Genomic DNA, 15,002 nt, shown 5'->3' with positions numbered 1-15,002 from the left:
TCTCTCTCTCAAAAGATCACTTTAGCCAGCCTACAGGGCTGGGTGGACAACAGGGGACAACCTATCCGTAAAGGGCCATGGTTCTCTTCCGAAGCAAAATTTCCCTTCTAACAGTACGATTTTTTCTCCATCACTGGACGCACCAATTACATACAAAATCAGTGAGAGTACAGAGTGACCATTCCACCACAGTAGTGTATAGGAACCCGCAGCAAAACATCTGTAGCAGAAGCTGAACAGATTTTGAGGTGGGCGAAACTCAACCTGGTAAGACTATTTGCCATTCATGTCCCAGGAGTGGACAACACGAAAGTGGACTTTCTCAGCTGGAACCAACTAGATCCAGGAGAATGGGAGCTTCTCCGGAGGTATTCTCACAAGTGGTCAGTCATTAGGGGCGATCCCAGATCGACCTGATGGCCTCCAGAACCATTTGCAAGGTGAAGAAATCTTCTCTCGCGGGATCCGTTAGCAGTTGGGGGTGGATGCCATGACTCTCAATTGGCACTACCAGCTAGCCTACATTTTCCCTCCATGTTGCCTTGGGCCTTCAAAAGGATCAAATGATCTCACTACACTGTGAATGTAATAGCTCTGTCTTGGTCCAGAAGAGCATGGTTCTCCGATCTTCAAGAAAGGTCAGCAGCACAACCAGTATGTCTAAAATCCAGGAGCGATCTCCTGTGTCAGGGGCCCATAGTCCATCACAATCTGGGGCCATTCGCTTGACAGGATGGCTATTGAAGCAGACATCTGGTGAAAACGAAACATAGCCGAAGAGGCCATTGCCACGATGTTACTCGCGCAAATCCGCCTCATCGAACACATCATAAAGTACAGCGTAGCTACTGGAACTGGTGCCAGGAGGCACAGATACCCTTCCTCGAGTGCAATATTTAAAGAATCTTATCCTCTCTACAACAAGGTTTTTAGTTGGGTCTCAAGCTGAGCTCATTGAAGGTACAAATATCAGCACTATCGGCTACTTTTCACTCCTGACTAGCTCTGGAAGATTCCATTCATACCTTCCCTCAGGGAGTTACTCATGTGGCACCATCCTTTCGCCTCCCGATCCTAGGATGGGATCTCAGCCTAGTCCTACAAGCCTTAACGGACCCTCTTTTCTAACCACCGGGGACCATTACTGACAAGTGGCTCATTGGGAAGGTGGTGTTCCTAGTGGTAGTTTCATCGGCCAGAAGAGTGCCTATGTGAGCCAACTTACTTAGTTTTCCACGCGGTTAAAGCAGTTCAACACACACTCCCGTTGTTCCTATCCTAAAGTATGGTCCTCTTTTCACTAGTCAGGAAAATGTGGTACCATTATTTCGATGTTCCCAAGGGCTGTGTGTAATTCCAAAGGGGCCTCCAAGAGGTATGGCAGCATCTTTGCGCGTTGGCGGACGGAAATCATCCGTCAGACCTACATCTCCAAGGGAAGATCACCACTAGATGAGGGGAGAGCACATTCCACCTGGGCATGACGCGAATCACCATCCCTGGATCAGATCTGCAGAGCGACCACCTGGTCATCTGTTCGCACATTCTCCAAAATTTACAGTTTAGACACCTTCTCCCTCAGAGGCCTCCTTGGCCACAAGGTGTTACAATCTGTGGTACAATTATGTGTCACAATCTCTCTCGCTCCCACCCTGCTGTTCTCTGGGCTGCTTTGTTAAATACCCAGCTGTTCCGTGTCCCCGAGACGACAAGAGAAAACAGGATTTTTGATCCTCGCTGTTAAATCCGTTTCTCTGTAGTCGATAGGGGGACACAGTTACCAGTTCTGCTAGTTTTTATTATATTGTTCAGCAGATTCTTTGGTACAAACTGAATAGGTTGGCGTAGCACCGGGTTAAGCCAGACCCTAGGTCACGCCCCTTTAATTATTCAAGTGTCCTGCCTCCGGAGGGTGGAGCTTAACCCCAGCTGTTCCCTGTGTCCCCCTATCAACTACAGAGAAATGGATTGAACGGTGAGTATCAAAAATCTTATCTTAGTTGGGATCATGTACAAGGTACGGTTTTATTATTACAGAGAAAAAGAAAATCATTTTTAAAAATGTGGATTATTTTATTAAAATGGAGTCTAAGGGAGACGGCCATGCAGTAATTCTGAGCTTACTGGATTGCACTTAATTTTTTTCTGATTTAGCATTAGGAAGTGGTTACATTTTGTAGACCGGTTTTGCAATCGATCCTTATTTTACCCGCAGCTATTTTCCATTCAAGGGAGTGGGAAATTAAGTGATCTGCTGTGAGTTGCTGTGCTATTGACAAGCTAAGTAAAAGACACATACATTGGAGTCTTGCACCGGGTGGGGTACCCACAATTGCATCCCGCAATAAACTAGCAAGGGGTTTCCCTGCCAGCATTACCCAAGTTGTGCCGCTGAATTACATCTCTTCTACATTGATTACAAGGTCGACGATTCCTCTTTCACCGGGAATTCACGTTGATCAAACAGCCAGGGTGTAAGAGGGTAATTATTTTTCTCTGTAAGTCCATGGGTAACCCACCTGGCTACCTGTCTAATGTGCGGAACTGGTCCCTCCCACTCTCCTTAGAGTTGTAGGGTTTTGTTGAGTGATGTCACTGCTGGTTTTCGGAAGTCCCGGGTCAGAATGTAAGTTTAACAAAAGGGTCCAATAGCGGCCCTGGGTAGGGAGATGTGTTGGGTGTGGGTCGGGTTAGGGATTAGTGGATCCGGGTTGGGCATGGGTCCTTCCATTTGGACCCGTTCAGGACTACATATGTAGTGCAGACTGCTATACTTTCCAGGCTACCTTTAAACATGTGTTTGTAATAATACATAAATATACTTTATGGGTGTTTGTGAATGAGGTGATAACACTATTTCATTGAACTTTATGAGCATCTGATAACGAAAATATAGTAAAGTATACAAACCTCTCTTTTAAAGATGGAGAAGAAGAGGATAAAAACCATACACAAAGAGAAGTGTTTGGTCCAGAATAGCCATTTATTTATGTCAGAACAGAGTTAATTTTGTTTTTTTTTTTTAAATAAAGTTGTCAACTCTGCTCAAAACATACTGTTTAATTTAGACAAACTATTTTACAGAAACACTTTACATGGATTATGCGAATATCCCCATTAAAAAAAAAAAAAATATCTTATGGCCCAAATCAGGCAGATTCTTAAGATTATGGCAATGATTTTTCATATATATTCTACATTGTTTAAAAGGCTCTTGGTGAATTTATTCAAGATATTCACAACGCAAAGGCCCGTCAACAAGGCAACTTTGATTAGGTCTTACCTGTGGCGACCCCAGATGCTTAACTAGAATTCACACCATCCCTGACAGCCATAGGCCATAAGTAAGGCATCCCTGTCTTACACTATACGCACTGAATACAATTCTGAAATCAATGCTTTACTGTTCATGGTTTTAGAGATTAAGAATATTGCACTGAAGACAAAAAAGCATGAAATATATAAATATAGTTGTAGGACAGTAGCACTGCTCTCTAAATTCCGCTGTGTTTCTCCTCTTACTATGAACACGTAGTTTGGTTTTACTGGGCAGACGTTTCAGGTTCAAGTTGGACTGCTGCAGGATCAAAGAGCTTATTCCTGATATTCAACATGTTGTATTATAGTCTGCTCAGTGTAGGAATCTAATGCTCATTTTCTGCTCTACATCAACTTTTTCTAAAACCTAATGGGGAAAAGAAAAATAGGAACAAATAATTTATACTACAAACATCCAAGAGAATTCAGAACGGAAAACCTACTCCACTAACTATAAAATAAACGACTGGTATGCCTATGCAAAAACACACATCATATAATATTATATAAAAGTGTATTTAGTACCTTAAGGAGTACCAGGATATTCATCAGTGGCGTGACTATAGAAGGAGACCTGTTCCTATATAGCTAATAAGAACCCCCATCCTTCCCCATTCACTCTCTAAACTGTGGCGGGGTATCAAAGCACAAGTGGGCACAGAGCGGGTGACATGGGAGGAGTCGGTTGTGGAGCAGGCAAAAGTCAGGTGGGAGTGGGCGGAGTCGGGCAGGGAGTGGGTGGATGGGGGCCCCTCTGAAGATGGTTTTGCAGGGGGGCTCAGCGCACTGTAGTTACTGTACGCCACTGATATTCATTATATTATCTCAATAAGAGACATGAATATCCTGTACATTATATCCTTATAATATACAAAAACCATGAATATCTTTTAAATTATATCCTTATAAATGGTGAGTTCTGATGTCATCAGTTATAAACGGTGAGTAGTGATATAATTTCTGTCACATGACTCACTGAAACTTGTGTATTATAATGAATAAAGTACCCCCAGTTGCAAAATAGGAGGACATTAGAAGTTACCTTGGAGTTCCATGACCTGTATAAAAACACTCGGCCTTGGCCTCGTGCTTCTATATGGTCATGAAACTCCTCGGTAACTTATAACATCCTTATATTTTACAAGAGGGGGTACTTTATTCACTATATAATACACAAAAGCCATGAATATCTTGTAACTGATATCCTTATAAACGGTGAGTACTGATGTCATCAGTTATAAACGGTGAGTAGTGATGTCATTTCTGTCACGATTCACTGAATCTTGTGTATTATAATAAATAAAGTACACCATGTTGCAAAATATGAGGATATTAGAAGTTGCCTCGTTTTTATATGGTCATGAGACTCGTCGGTAACTTATAATAGCCTTATAATTTACAAGAGGGGGTACTTTATTCACTATATGATAATACACAAGAGCCATGAATATCCTGTACATTAGATCCTTATATAAACGGTGCTTAGTGATGTCATCGGTTAAAATCTGAGCTTAGTGATGTCATTTGTCACATGACTCACTGAAACTTGTGTAGTATAATAAATAAAGTACCCCATGTTGCAAAATGAGGACATTAGAAGTTACCTCTGAGTTCCATGACCTGTATATAAACCACTGCCTTGTGCTTTTATGTGGTCATGGAACTCCTTGGTACCTCAATGTATACACACGTGCTTTGTAAAATGGATACTAACCTTAACAAACTCTGTGAATGATATAGCACTGTCTCCATCTTGGTCAGCTTCCTGAATAGTACGGTCAGCAATGCTGCCCAGCTGATCATCCGATATGTTCACACCCACCATCATACGCAGCACCTGCAAATAAGAGCATGCACCAATTAGAAATTCTCATACCCAAATTCATCCAAAATATTCTGTGTGGACAACAGTTACATCCTGGCATGATAACTGCTAAACTGCAGGGTAGAAACAAGAATAATTAAGAGGTGTCATATTTTGCAATGTAAGAATTATGTGTTTACACAAAATAGTACATGAAAAAGGTCTAGGAAGATTCTCATTTATCCAGGTCATGATATATACAGTATCTAGTATTAGTAGCAGTATTAGTAGTAGGTAGTAGTATTAGTAGTAAGTCAAAAGCAATTGGACATTTAGGTGCGAGTTGTTTTTTCTATGAAAATTCAAGGTTTTGAGGTTTTTTTTTTAATCAAAACTCTTTTCAGGTTTAAAAAATATAAATAAAAAAAATTATAATATCACACACAAGATTTATTATACCCCAACCCTGGAAATAACTCAAGTCAGAAAATAAACCATCTAAAGCCCTTTGAGGTTATGGATTTTTTGCCCGAAAACTTGAATGATTTCAAGCGATTAAAAATTGTATTTGTCCACTGAAAGCTCGCTCAATTAAGAGTTTCTGGGTTTAGAAATTTGAACTCACAGAATCAATTTTTTCCATTCGTTTTTTTCTAAAATAAAATACCATTTGAGTTGCGAGTTATAAAAAAACGGTTCCATTGAACTTCAGTAAGGTGCTAAAACGGCGGTGGTCATATATCAACACTGGGCAAATTTGCCCATGGGCAGTAACCAATCAACTTGCTGCATTCATTGTTCTACTTGCAGCTGGCTTCAAGAAGCTAATCACTGATTGGTTGCTATAGGTAACTACCCATGGGCAAATTCGCCCAGTGTTAATAAATGAGCCCCTACAGTTGTGTGAACGTTTGATCCAGTCACAATGGTTCCATGGTTTTCATTAAGGCAGAAGTTAATATTTCGATGGCAATAGGACATAAAGGCTCAATTAGACTGTCTTTCAGAAGCCCAGGTGCTAGTGGATTACATTTTGTGCCATCAACTGCAATCTTGTTAGGATGTAGTTGCACATTTCACTTGAGGGTTGAGCTCCATTAAGTTTCGCAGAGCAAGTTTCTGCCAATAATGGTTCTTAATGGATTTACAAGGGACAAAGTGTTCAGTTGCTTTATTGTACTGAGCAGCTCTAGGATTCATTTAGCCACTTCCCTAATCATTAGTATTAAATGTGCTGGGAAACAAAACTGCTGAGCTGCCTTTTAACCCTTCATGTTAAGGAATTTTCTTTTCGGAAAATTGTAATCCTTTGGAATACTCCACATGGGGGGGGGGGATTTCAAGCACTGTCAGCCCCCTCAGTCTCAAGCCCTATTCTCTTCTATAGTAATCACTAGGGCATTGTCAATGCTGTCAGTAGCCACGAGTGACAACAAGCTTAAAAATTGCCCCACGTGCCATTCCCATTTCTTTATTTTCCATTAGCACCTAGTCCAAATGTTTTTTCCCATGACAGTATCCCTTTAACACCCACTCCTGCAAAAAATAAGTCTCCTCTTTCTTAACATTGCTTCTCCCGCACTGCTCAGGTTTGGGTTTTATTTTCAGATGGTGCTTTTAACCCATTCCCTCTTACTAGGTTATATATGTGTGTCCCTTTCCTGCCTGCCTGACTTTTCCTGCACTAACATTTAAAGTTAAATCTTGCAAGCAGTCCTTGCACAGATCATTCAAAGAAGGCAGGCAGACAAGGGCCACACATAATCAAGTAAGGCAGAATAAGAGTTTTGCAGTGCGGTGGAGGAGCAGAGGATTGTTATTGTACAGTCACATACCTTAACATGAAAGGAAGCAGCAGCATTGTGATAAGGAGGCTGTAAACCCTGACCCTGTGTGACCACGTAGTATAAGCCGTTAAAGGAGAATTCAACCCCTTATTAAAAATACCACCACCCCCCCAGCTGCTACCCTGGGTAAAGGCCCCTGCTTTTTTTACTTACCCCACATGCAGATTCTGTCCAGCGGAGTTCGCGGATGCCATCTTCTTCTTCGGGAAGTATTGTATCAGCGCATGCCCAGTTGGAGCAGTCTGCCTGTCCCGAATGACTGCACATGCGCTTAAAGTCACGTAAATCGATAAAGCGCCAGAAAAAGACCCGAAGAAGAAGATGGCTGCCGTGAACTCTGATGCCCTGAATCTGCACCGAGGGGTAAGTAAAAATTTAGGGGCATTTACCTGGGTGAGCAGCTAGGCTGGGGGGGGGGGGTCTCCTTTAACTGTGCTGCCGGATTCTTCCTGTAGGTCAAGCATTTAACTCCCTGCCCTGCAGCTCTAAATGACAAGCCCCAAGGGACCATACGAACGTGTCGGAGTCCAATGTACATAGAAAGAGGTCAGATTGAGGAAAATGGTCAAGGATATATAGGCATATTCTGATGAATTCAGTTATGCTATAACCTGAGAAGTGTCCCTATCATTTTAAGTAGGGATGCACCGAATACAGGATTCCGTTCGGGATTCGGCCTTTTTCAGCAGGATTCGGGCGATTCCTTCAGCCTGGCCGAACCGACTCCAAATTAGGGGAGGGAAATCACACAACTTTTTTTGTCACAAAACAAAAGTAAAAAATGTTTGGTTCGGTATTTGGCCGAATCTTTCGCGCAGGATTCAGGTTTTCCGGCCGAATCCAAAATAGTGGATTCGGTGCAACCCTACTTTTACGTCAGATGGACTTCAGAAATGGTGCTAAGTGAAGGCACAAGTCACATGACTTGGGGCAGCTGGGAAATTGACAATATGTCTAGCCCCATGTCAGATTTCAAAATTGAATATAAAAAAAAAATCTGTTTGCTCTTTTGAGAAATGGATTTCAGTGTATAATTCTGCTGGAGCAGCACTATTAACGGATTCATTTTGAAAAAAATGTTTTTTCCCATGACAGTATCCCTTTAAGCTCCCCATAGACGCACCGATTCTTCTTGCCGAACGACCGATTTTAGGGAAGCCCGACCAATCCTTCGAAATTATCGTGTGGTTAGTGGGATTCGAACGATCGTACATCTTACGATTTTTCGGCTGACACCTGTCAGGAAATTGATTGGCCAGGTCAAAAATCTTTGTCGATCCCAGTGCAATCTATCTATGTTTGGAGGGCCAAGCAGGCAGCTCCCCTTTGTTTTCCTGGCAAATTGATCTTTTTAGTTGATTCGTACGATCGTTCCGAGAAAATCGTGGTCTCACGATGAGGATCTGATCTTTGAAAAATCTCAACATCTATGTCCAGCTTAAGATAAGAGAGGCTGAAAGCAGTAGTACTCGCCCCCTACAGGAAGGGATATACTTTTCAATATGAGGAAGTGAAGTGTTTTGTTAAAACAATATATTTTACTAATTAGTGGGTTTACATCAGAACTTTTTTTATTAATAAAAGTAGAGATCCAAGCACAAAACTAGAGGTGTCACTATCACTCTAAAACAGTCAATGTAAACCTTTTCTGAGCAATTTATTGGATAATGAGAGGGAGAGGGATGGAAGACGGAGCGTTTCTCCTCTCCAGCAGAGCCCGAATAACTTTTGGAATGGGGTGCTGGGTGAGCCTGCATGAGAGAGAGAGGGAGGGAGAGGAGCTGACCAGAAGTATGCTACGAGAGCTGGGAGATATCTGCTGCCTGAGCTCAATAAATTTATCAGTAGTAAGGTTAGTTTTCTATATAACAAAACAAAAAAACATCCTTTTGAAATTTCTATGATAAATTTAGAAATGATACTTTGAATGTAAAAAAAAAAAAAAAAAAAAAAAAAAAAAAAAAAACACGTTACAGTTCCTTTAATACACTCAGACCCTAAACAATGTTATAGCAAGTCCATTAAAATCTGGGTGCTTTAAATGCTTTGGCTGCGCTACCTGTCGTAATATGGTCAATGGAGGATCTTTTAGACATCCACACTCCGGTAAATATATAAGAATTGAAAATCTAATTACATGCACCAGTATAAATGTAGCACATGTTAGCTGTCCGCGTGAGCTTACTTACGTAGGGTAGAGGGAAAAGACCCTCAGGGAGTGGATGGGTAAACATCGTTCAGCTCTGAGAGCAGCTTTTGCTGAAGGTAAGACAGATATCCCTTTATAGACACACCATTTACAAAATGGTTATACCTCACCTACCTTCAGCTTTACCAGCATTGATTTAATGGCAGAACCCAAAAAGAAGGGGTGACAGGACAAATGTTGCTGCAAAGAGACTTATTGGATTCAGATTTTGAATAAAATAAAAAAAGAGTATTGCTCTTTTTTACCCTTTTTTGGAAAGTCAACAATTATTGTTTTTATATGAAATTATCTGGATTTGGTTGTTTTTAAAATGTATGTATTTATTTATAATGTGTTTATGTGTGTATGTATAACTTTATTTGTAAAGCGCCATTAAGGAGCCGTAGTGCTGTACAGTACATAAAAGTAATATATATATATATATATATATATATATATATATATATATATATATATACACACACACACACACACAGGAGACAAATCACATAATAAATATATACAGAATCATAGGACAAAGAGCTTAAGTGCTATGTGGTAAGAGACGTAGTGGGAAGGAGGTCCCTGCCCCATAGAGCTTACAGTCTAAGTATAATGTGGGATTTCTATCAAGTTGGTTATATGTATTGTATTTATAGGTATCATGTTTTGGATAATGGAGCACTCTGGGAAATATATGCCTGAACTTTTGACTTTGTCACATGGTATGGGTGTGGTAACTGGGTGTGGTTATGGGTAAGTGGCTATTTTAAGTCCTTTTATCCAACAGCATTTTCTACTTTTTTTATGCATATACCAGGTCTTGTGACCTTAATTGGGTGAGTGCATAAGGCTTTATTGAGATATATAAATAGATATAAAGCCTGGACAACAATACATTATTGCATTCATCTTTATAACAGAGTGAGGACATATTTACAACTAGAGACGGTCTGGAGCTATACACCTGTAGTAGTTTTTAGCCTAATGGGCCTGACTTCTGCTCTATTTTACCATTCATTTTGTTCACAGTGTATCTTTGTTATCATAGTGACTAACTAAGCAAATAAAAAAAAAACAAAAACCCCACAAATCTGCAAGTAAAGTAATATTGTGAAAGTGTTACATAATACATGTTGCACAAATAGCAAAAGGTCAGTAAGTGCATAGAATATTTTAATGTCTGTGCTTCTCTACAAATCTTATAAAAGCTGAATAAATATATAAAAAAAAAAAATCATAAAAGCTGAATGTTTATAAAACACACACGGTTAAAATACTGAAAGTTCAAGATATCCATGACAGGTCAATGCTGCATTGGGCTTTATTTTTTAATCTTAATTTTTAATTATTCTATGTTTAATGCTTTAAACATATAAAAATGAAGCTAAAAATGGAAGAAAGTGATTTAGCGACAAGAATTACTCTGATGTATACGAGAGGGGAACTGAAGCCATGCTCTTTTTGACAAGCATGAAGCAAGAGTAGTCTTTTATTAAAGGGATACAGTCATGGGAAATTGTTTTTTTTTTTCTTCAAAATGAATCAGTTAATAGTGCTGCTCCAGCGGAATTCTGCACTGTAATCCATTTCTCAAAAGAGCAAACAGATTTTTTTATATTCAATTTTGAAATCTGACATGGGGCTAGACATTTTGTCAATTTCCCAGCTGCCCCTGGTCATGTGACTTGTGCCTTCACTTTAGGAGAGAAATGCTTTCTGGCAGGCTGCTGTTTTTCCTTCTCAATGTAACTGAATGTGTCTCAGTGGGACATGGGTTTTTACTATTGAGTGTTGTTCTTAGATCTACCAGGCAGCTGTTATCTTGTGTTAGGGAGCTGCTATCTGGTTACCTTCCCATTGTTCTTTTGTTTGGCTGCTGGGGGGGGGGGGATAGGGAGGGGGGGTGATATCACTCCAACTTGCAGTACAGCAGTAAAGAGTGATTGAAGTTTATCAGAGCACAAGTCACATGACTTGGGGCAGCTGGGAAATTGACAAAATGTCTAGCCCCATGTCAGATTTCAAAATTGAATATAAAAAAAATCTGTTGCTCTTTTGAGAAATGGATTTCAGTGCAGAATTCTGCTGGAGCAGCACTATTAACGGATTCATTTTATGCTTTAGAAAAGGTAATGGCAAACGTACCTGTAATAGTTCCTCCCTGGAGATCTTGTCATCTTTGTCCAAGTCATAGAGACGGAATGCAACTAAAAGAAAGAGGGATGCATATGAAACACAATTTGAATGAATATATGGGACCATGAGTTGCCAAAGCCCGTTGCCTTATTGCAGCAGAATGCTTATAACAGTTCTTACATAACAATTTGTTGCTTCTGCTGTTTAGTGGCTCTTGGCTGTTTGCATCTTTGGAATTATCTTCAATAGGGCGGAAGTGTGCCAAAGTCCTCATAAAGCCTCGGAAATTCACCTGGTCCTCTCTGCGGGGGAGAAACACATTATGTAATCCTTAATTCTAATACAGAAGCAAGGGAGTAGTGCAAGATCATGGTATGACATTCGTTCCAACGCTAAAAAGCTAAAGATCCATTTTAAAGGGGTTGTTCACCTTTGAATTACCTTTTTTTTTTTTTTTTTTTTTTTTTTAACAGAGCGATATTCTGCGTCAATTTGCAATTGGTTTTCATTTTTTATTATTTGTGAGTTTTTGAATTATTTAGCAGCTCTCCAGCAATCTGGTTTTAGGGTCCAAATTTTTCTCCATTCTGAACCAGCTATAAAACATTTTCCCCTTGCTCTAAAATTCCATTTGATTTCAAGCATTTCCTCTGATAGGACAATTGGATATGGCTAAAATACATGCATATAAATACACACGCATACATGCTACCAATGTAAAAATTACTACTCCCAGCAGTTTAATTACAGTATCTGTAGGAGGATGGAGAAGTGCATTAGAAAGGAGAAATGAGAAGTCTGTCTTTAAAGAGCAGCAAAGTAACCCCAAGTGCCTTGAAACAGGTGGGGAAAAATGCCTGTGAAGTCTATGTGCTGGCTTGATCGGGAAGGAAACAATTTGTACTTAAGATAAGCCCTTCTGGAGGTCATAAATGAAAGTTCACAAAAACTATGAGTCAGATTAGACAACAACTTGGCAGGACATCAGAATAATTTGGCTTGTCCTTGCTGCCCTCTTACTTGCAATTAAAGGACCAGTAAAACACCAAAAGGCTGATTTAGGACTATCCCTGCTGCAAGAGCAGAATGATTAAGTGTTTACGGTGGAAAATAACAGAAAAAAGCCTATGTAGCGAATACAATTTTGAAGCACTAACTGGGCATATGATGCCAGCTTTGGGCCTGTGGTCCTAAAAATAGAAGGCCATGCTTATGGCAAAGGGGCGTGTTTACTAAAAGTGGAGATAAATATCTCTGGAGATGTTGCTCATAGCAACCAATCAGATTTTTGCTTTTGTTTTATTACTTGTAGGTGACTGCGTAAATCTAATTGCTGATTGGTTCATAACTTGCAATGGGCAACATCTCCAGAGATATTTATCTCCATTGTGATACATATGCCATCCCGCCGGCTATTCGTATTCTTGCGGCGGAAAGGCATTTAGGGGAGATTAGTTACCTGCAGTAGAGAGGATTTTTGTTACCTGCCACCACCCTAAGCGAGCTTTCCATTGGCAGGTACAGCACGTTAAAGAACAGCCCACAAGCAAACAAAATCTTACCCTTCAGTAAAGAAAGCATTGATAATCCTGTCTCCAAGGGGGTTAATCGCCAACTCTGGTATCCGCTGGAAATCTTCTCGACTAAAATACAGAATACCATAAATCAACTCAAAAGCAGAGTACTTGACAAAGAAAAAAATCTTTTACTTTCAAGGAAGCAATAAAAGGTTATGACAAGTAAAAAGGGGGTACCAATACACAAGCCTTGTGAATTTATTAAGTCATGTTGTCATCTGACCTTTGCTTACTAAGCATCCATTGTGCATTTTTCAACTTGCATTAGACTAATATCATTAGTACACTGCACGTGCCCTAATCACAGTCTAGCAAATAAAGGTAAGGTGGTCGTGTAGTGCATTTTTTAAAAATCCCCCGGGCCAGTGCATTTCCACCCTCAGAAGAGGGGCTGCCCCAGGGAATAAACTTAGCAACTAAATTCATTGTACATGTATGGGATTCGTTATCCAGAAAGCTCCCAATTACAGAATTATGTCTGTAATAATAAAACAGTACCTTGTATTTGATACAAACTTAGATATAATGAATCCTTATTGGAAGCAAAACCAGCCTATTGGGTTTGTTTAAGGTTTACATGATTTTCTAGTAGACTTAAGGAACAAAGATCCAAATTACGGTAAGTTCCATTATGTAGAAAACCCCAAGCATTTTGGATAACAGCTCTAGTACATGTAGTGGCACCCCACCTCCTGAGAATTCAGCTTTCCTTGTCAGATTATGGGGCACATTTATTAAAGGGATTCAAACAACTAGTGTTTTCAGATTTGTCACCAGGCGACTAATCTCCCCGAATCTGCCCTGACAGTTAAGCAGCTCTGGGGGGGGGGTAGCCGACCCTGTAAACTGTTCTAAATTGATAAAATTTAGTGGATACATTTCTTATCTTTGTCCCTGCTCAGCAGAATCTCTGGGTTTCATTACAGGCAGCTGTTAGAATTGATACAATAGTTACTAATACTCCAGAGATGATGCTGGGAAATGTATAAATTAAATATTGCAAAATTATAACAGTTCAGAATCTGCACCTGAATTACTGAAACTGTAAGGGCAAGGCCAGACGTAGCATTTTTAAAAAAGCTCCGCCAGGCGTAAATACACACAAACTGCACTACCACTGAAACTAATGGAATACACATGGCAATTCACACAGGGCGCTTGCAAGTCAAAATCCCCACAGGACGCCAGTATTGGCTTTTTCAGCAGAAACGCCAATACGGCAAGAAACTACCAAATCAATAGACTATCGGATCTGCACATTTGAAACCACACTTTGCCTAAATACGCAGCGTATTTTAAATATGGCGTCTAAATTCTCAATGAGAACAATGAGAAGTGTATGTTGGGAAAAGAAACCTATGTGCTGAAAAACGCATGTTGACGGTCGCGTGTGGTTTCAGTGGCGTATTTACACCCGGCGTTTCTTTTTTAAAAATGCAACATAAAAACACCACGTCTGGCCTTGCCCTTAAAAATAAATAATGGAAAGTAATTGGAAAAAAAAAGTAGTTTTCTGGGGAACAATCTGAAAACAACTGAACAAAAAAGGTTTTTTTATGGTCAAAACTCTCAAAATTCGAATTGTGAATTATCAAAACTCGATTTGAGTTTTAATTAGAATTTCGAGATTTATCATACTCCGGCCCTTTAGAAAACTCAAATTTGATTATTCACCACCTTAAACCTGCCGAATTGCTGTATAAGCCAATGGGAGGGGTCCAGGAAACATTTTTGGTGAGGTCTGCAGCCTTCCTGCCATTCAAGTTTTTTTCGGAGAAAAAAAACTCGAATCAAATTTTTTTCAATTTGATTCGAGTTTTTCTAATTCGAATCAAATTCAAACTGAGAAAATTCATTTTATTCATAAATTTCCATTGGTTGATTTTTGAGTTTATGAGAGTTTAAAAAACAAAACAAACAAACAAACAAAAAAAATAAACTCATGAATTCAAAATTGGACCCTTAATAAATGTGCCTCCAAATCTTAACACTTTGCTCTACTCATGTGCAAAAAACATATTGATGATGAAAAGGCAACCAAGCTGTTAAAAGAAGAAAAAAAAACCCTTTGTGCTTCTTATAATGTTACAAAAAAAAAAAAAAAAAAAAAAATGTGAGTTTATAAAACG

The 15,002-nt window shown here is 39.7% G+C and overlaps 1 protein-coding gene across 1 annotated transcript in view; it reads right to left on the bottom strand.

Moving 5' to 3' along the window:
* Positions 1 to 2,964: 2,964 nt before the first annotated feature.
* Positions 2,965 to 15,002, bottom strand: part of chp1.L (calcineurin-like EF-hand protein 1 L homeolog) — a 28,913-nt gene continuing 16,875 nt past the window's right edge. Inside the window, 5 exon segments of the mRNA NM_001091906.1 lie at positions 2,965 to 3,685; positions 5,033 to 5,155; positions 11,306 to 11,367; positions 11,477 to 11,598; positions 12,859 to 12,939. Of these exon segments, the coding sequence (NP_001085375.1) occupies positions 3,632 to 3,685; positions 5,033 to 5,155; positions 11,306 to 11,367; positions 11,477 to 11,598; positions 12,859 to 12,939 (442 nt within the window). The 3' untranslated portion in view covers positions 2,965 to 3,631.

Source organism: Xenopus laevis, chromosome 8L (genome assembly GCF_017654675.1).
Source record: "Xenopus laevis strain J_2021 chromosome 8L, Xenopus_laevis_v10.1, whole genome shotgun sequence".
Classification (NCBI taxonomy): Eukaryota; Metazoa; Chordata; class Amphibia; order Anura; family Pipidae; genus Xenopus; species Xenopus laevis.
The sequence above is the reverse complement of the archived record's forward strand: the minus strand, read 5'-3'. Positions and strand labels throughout refer to the sequence as shown.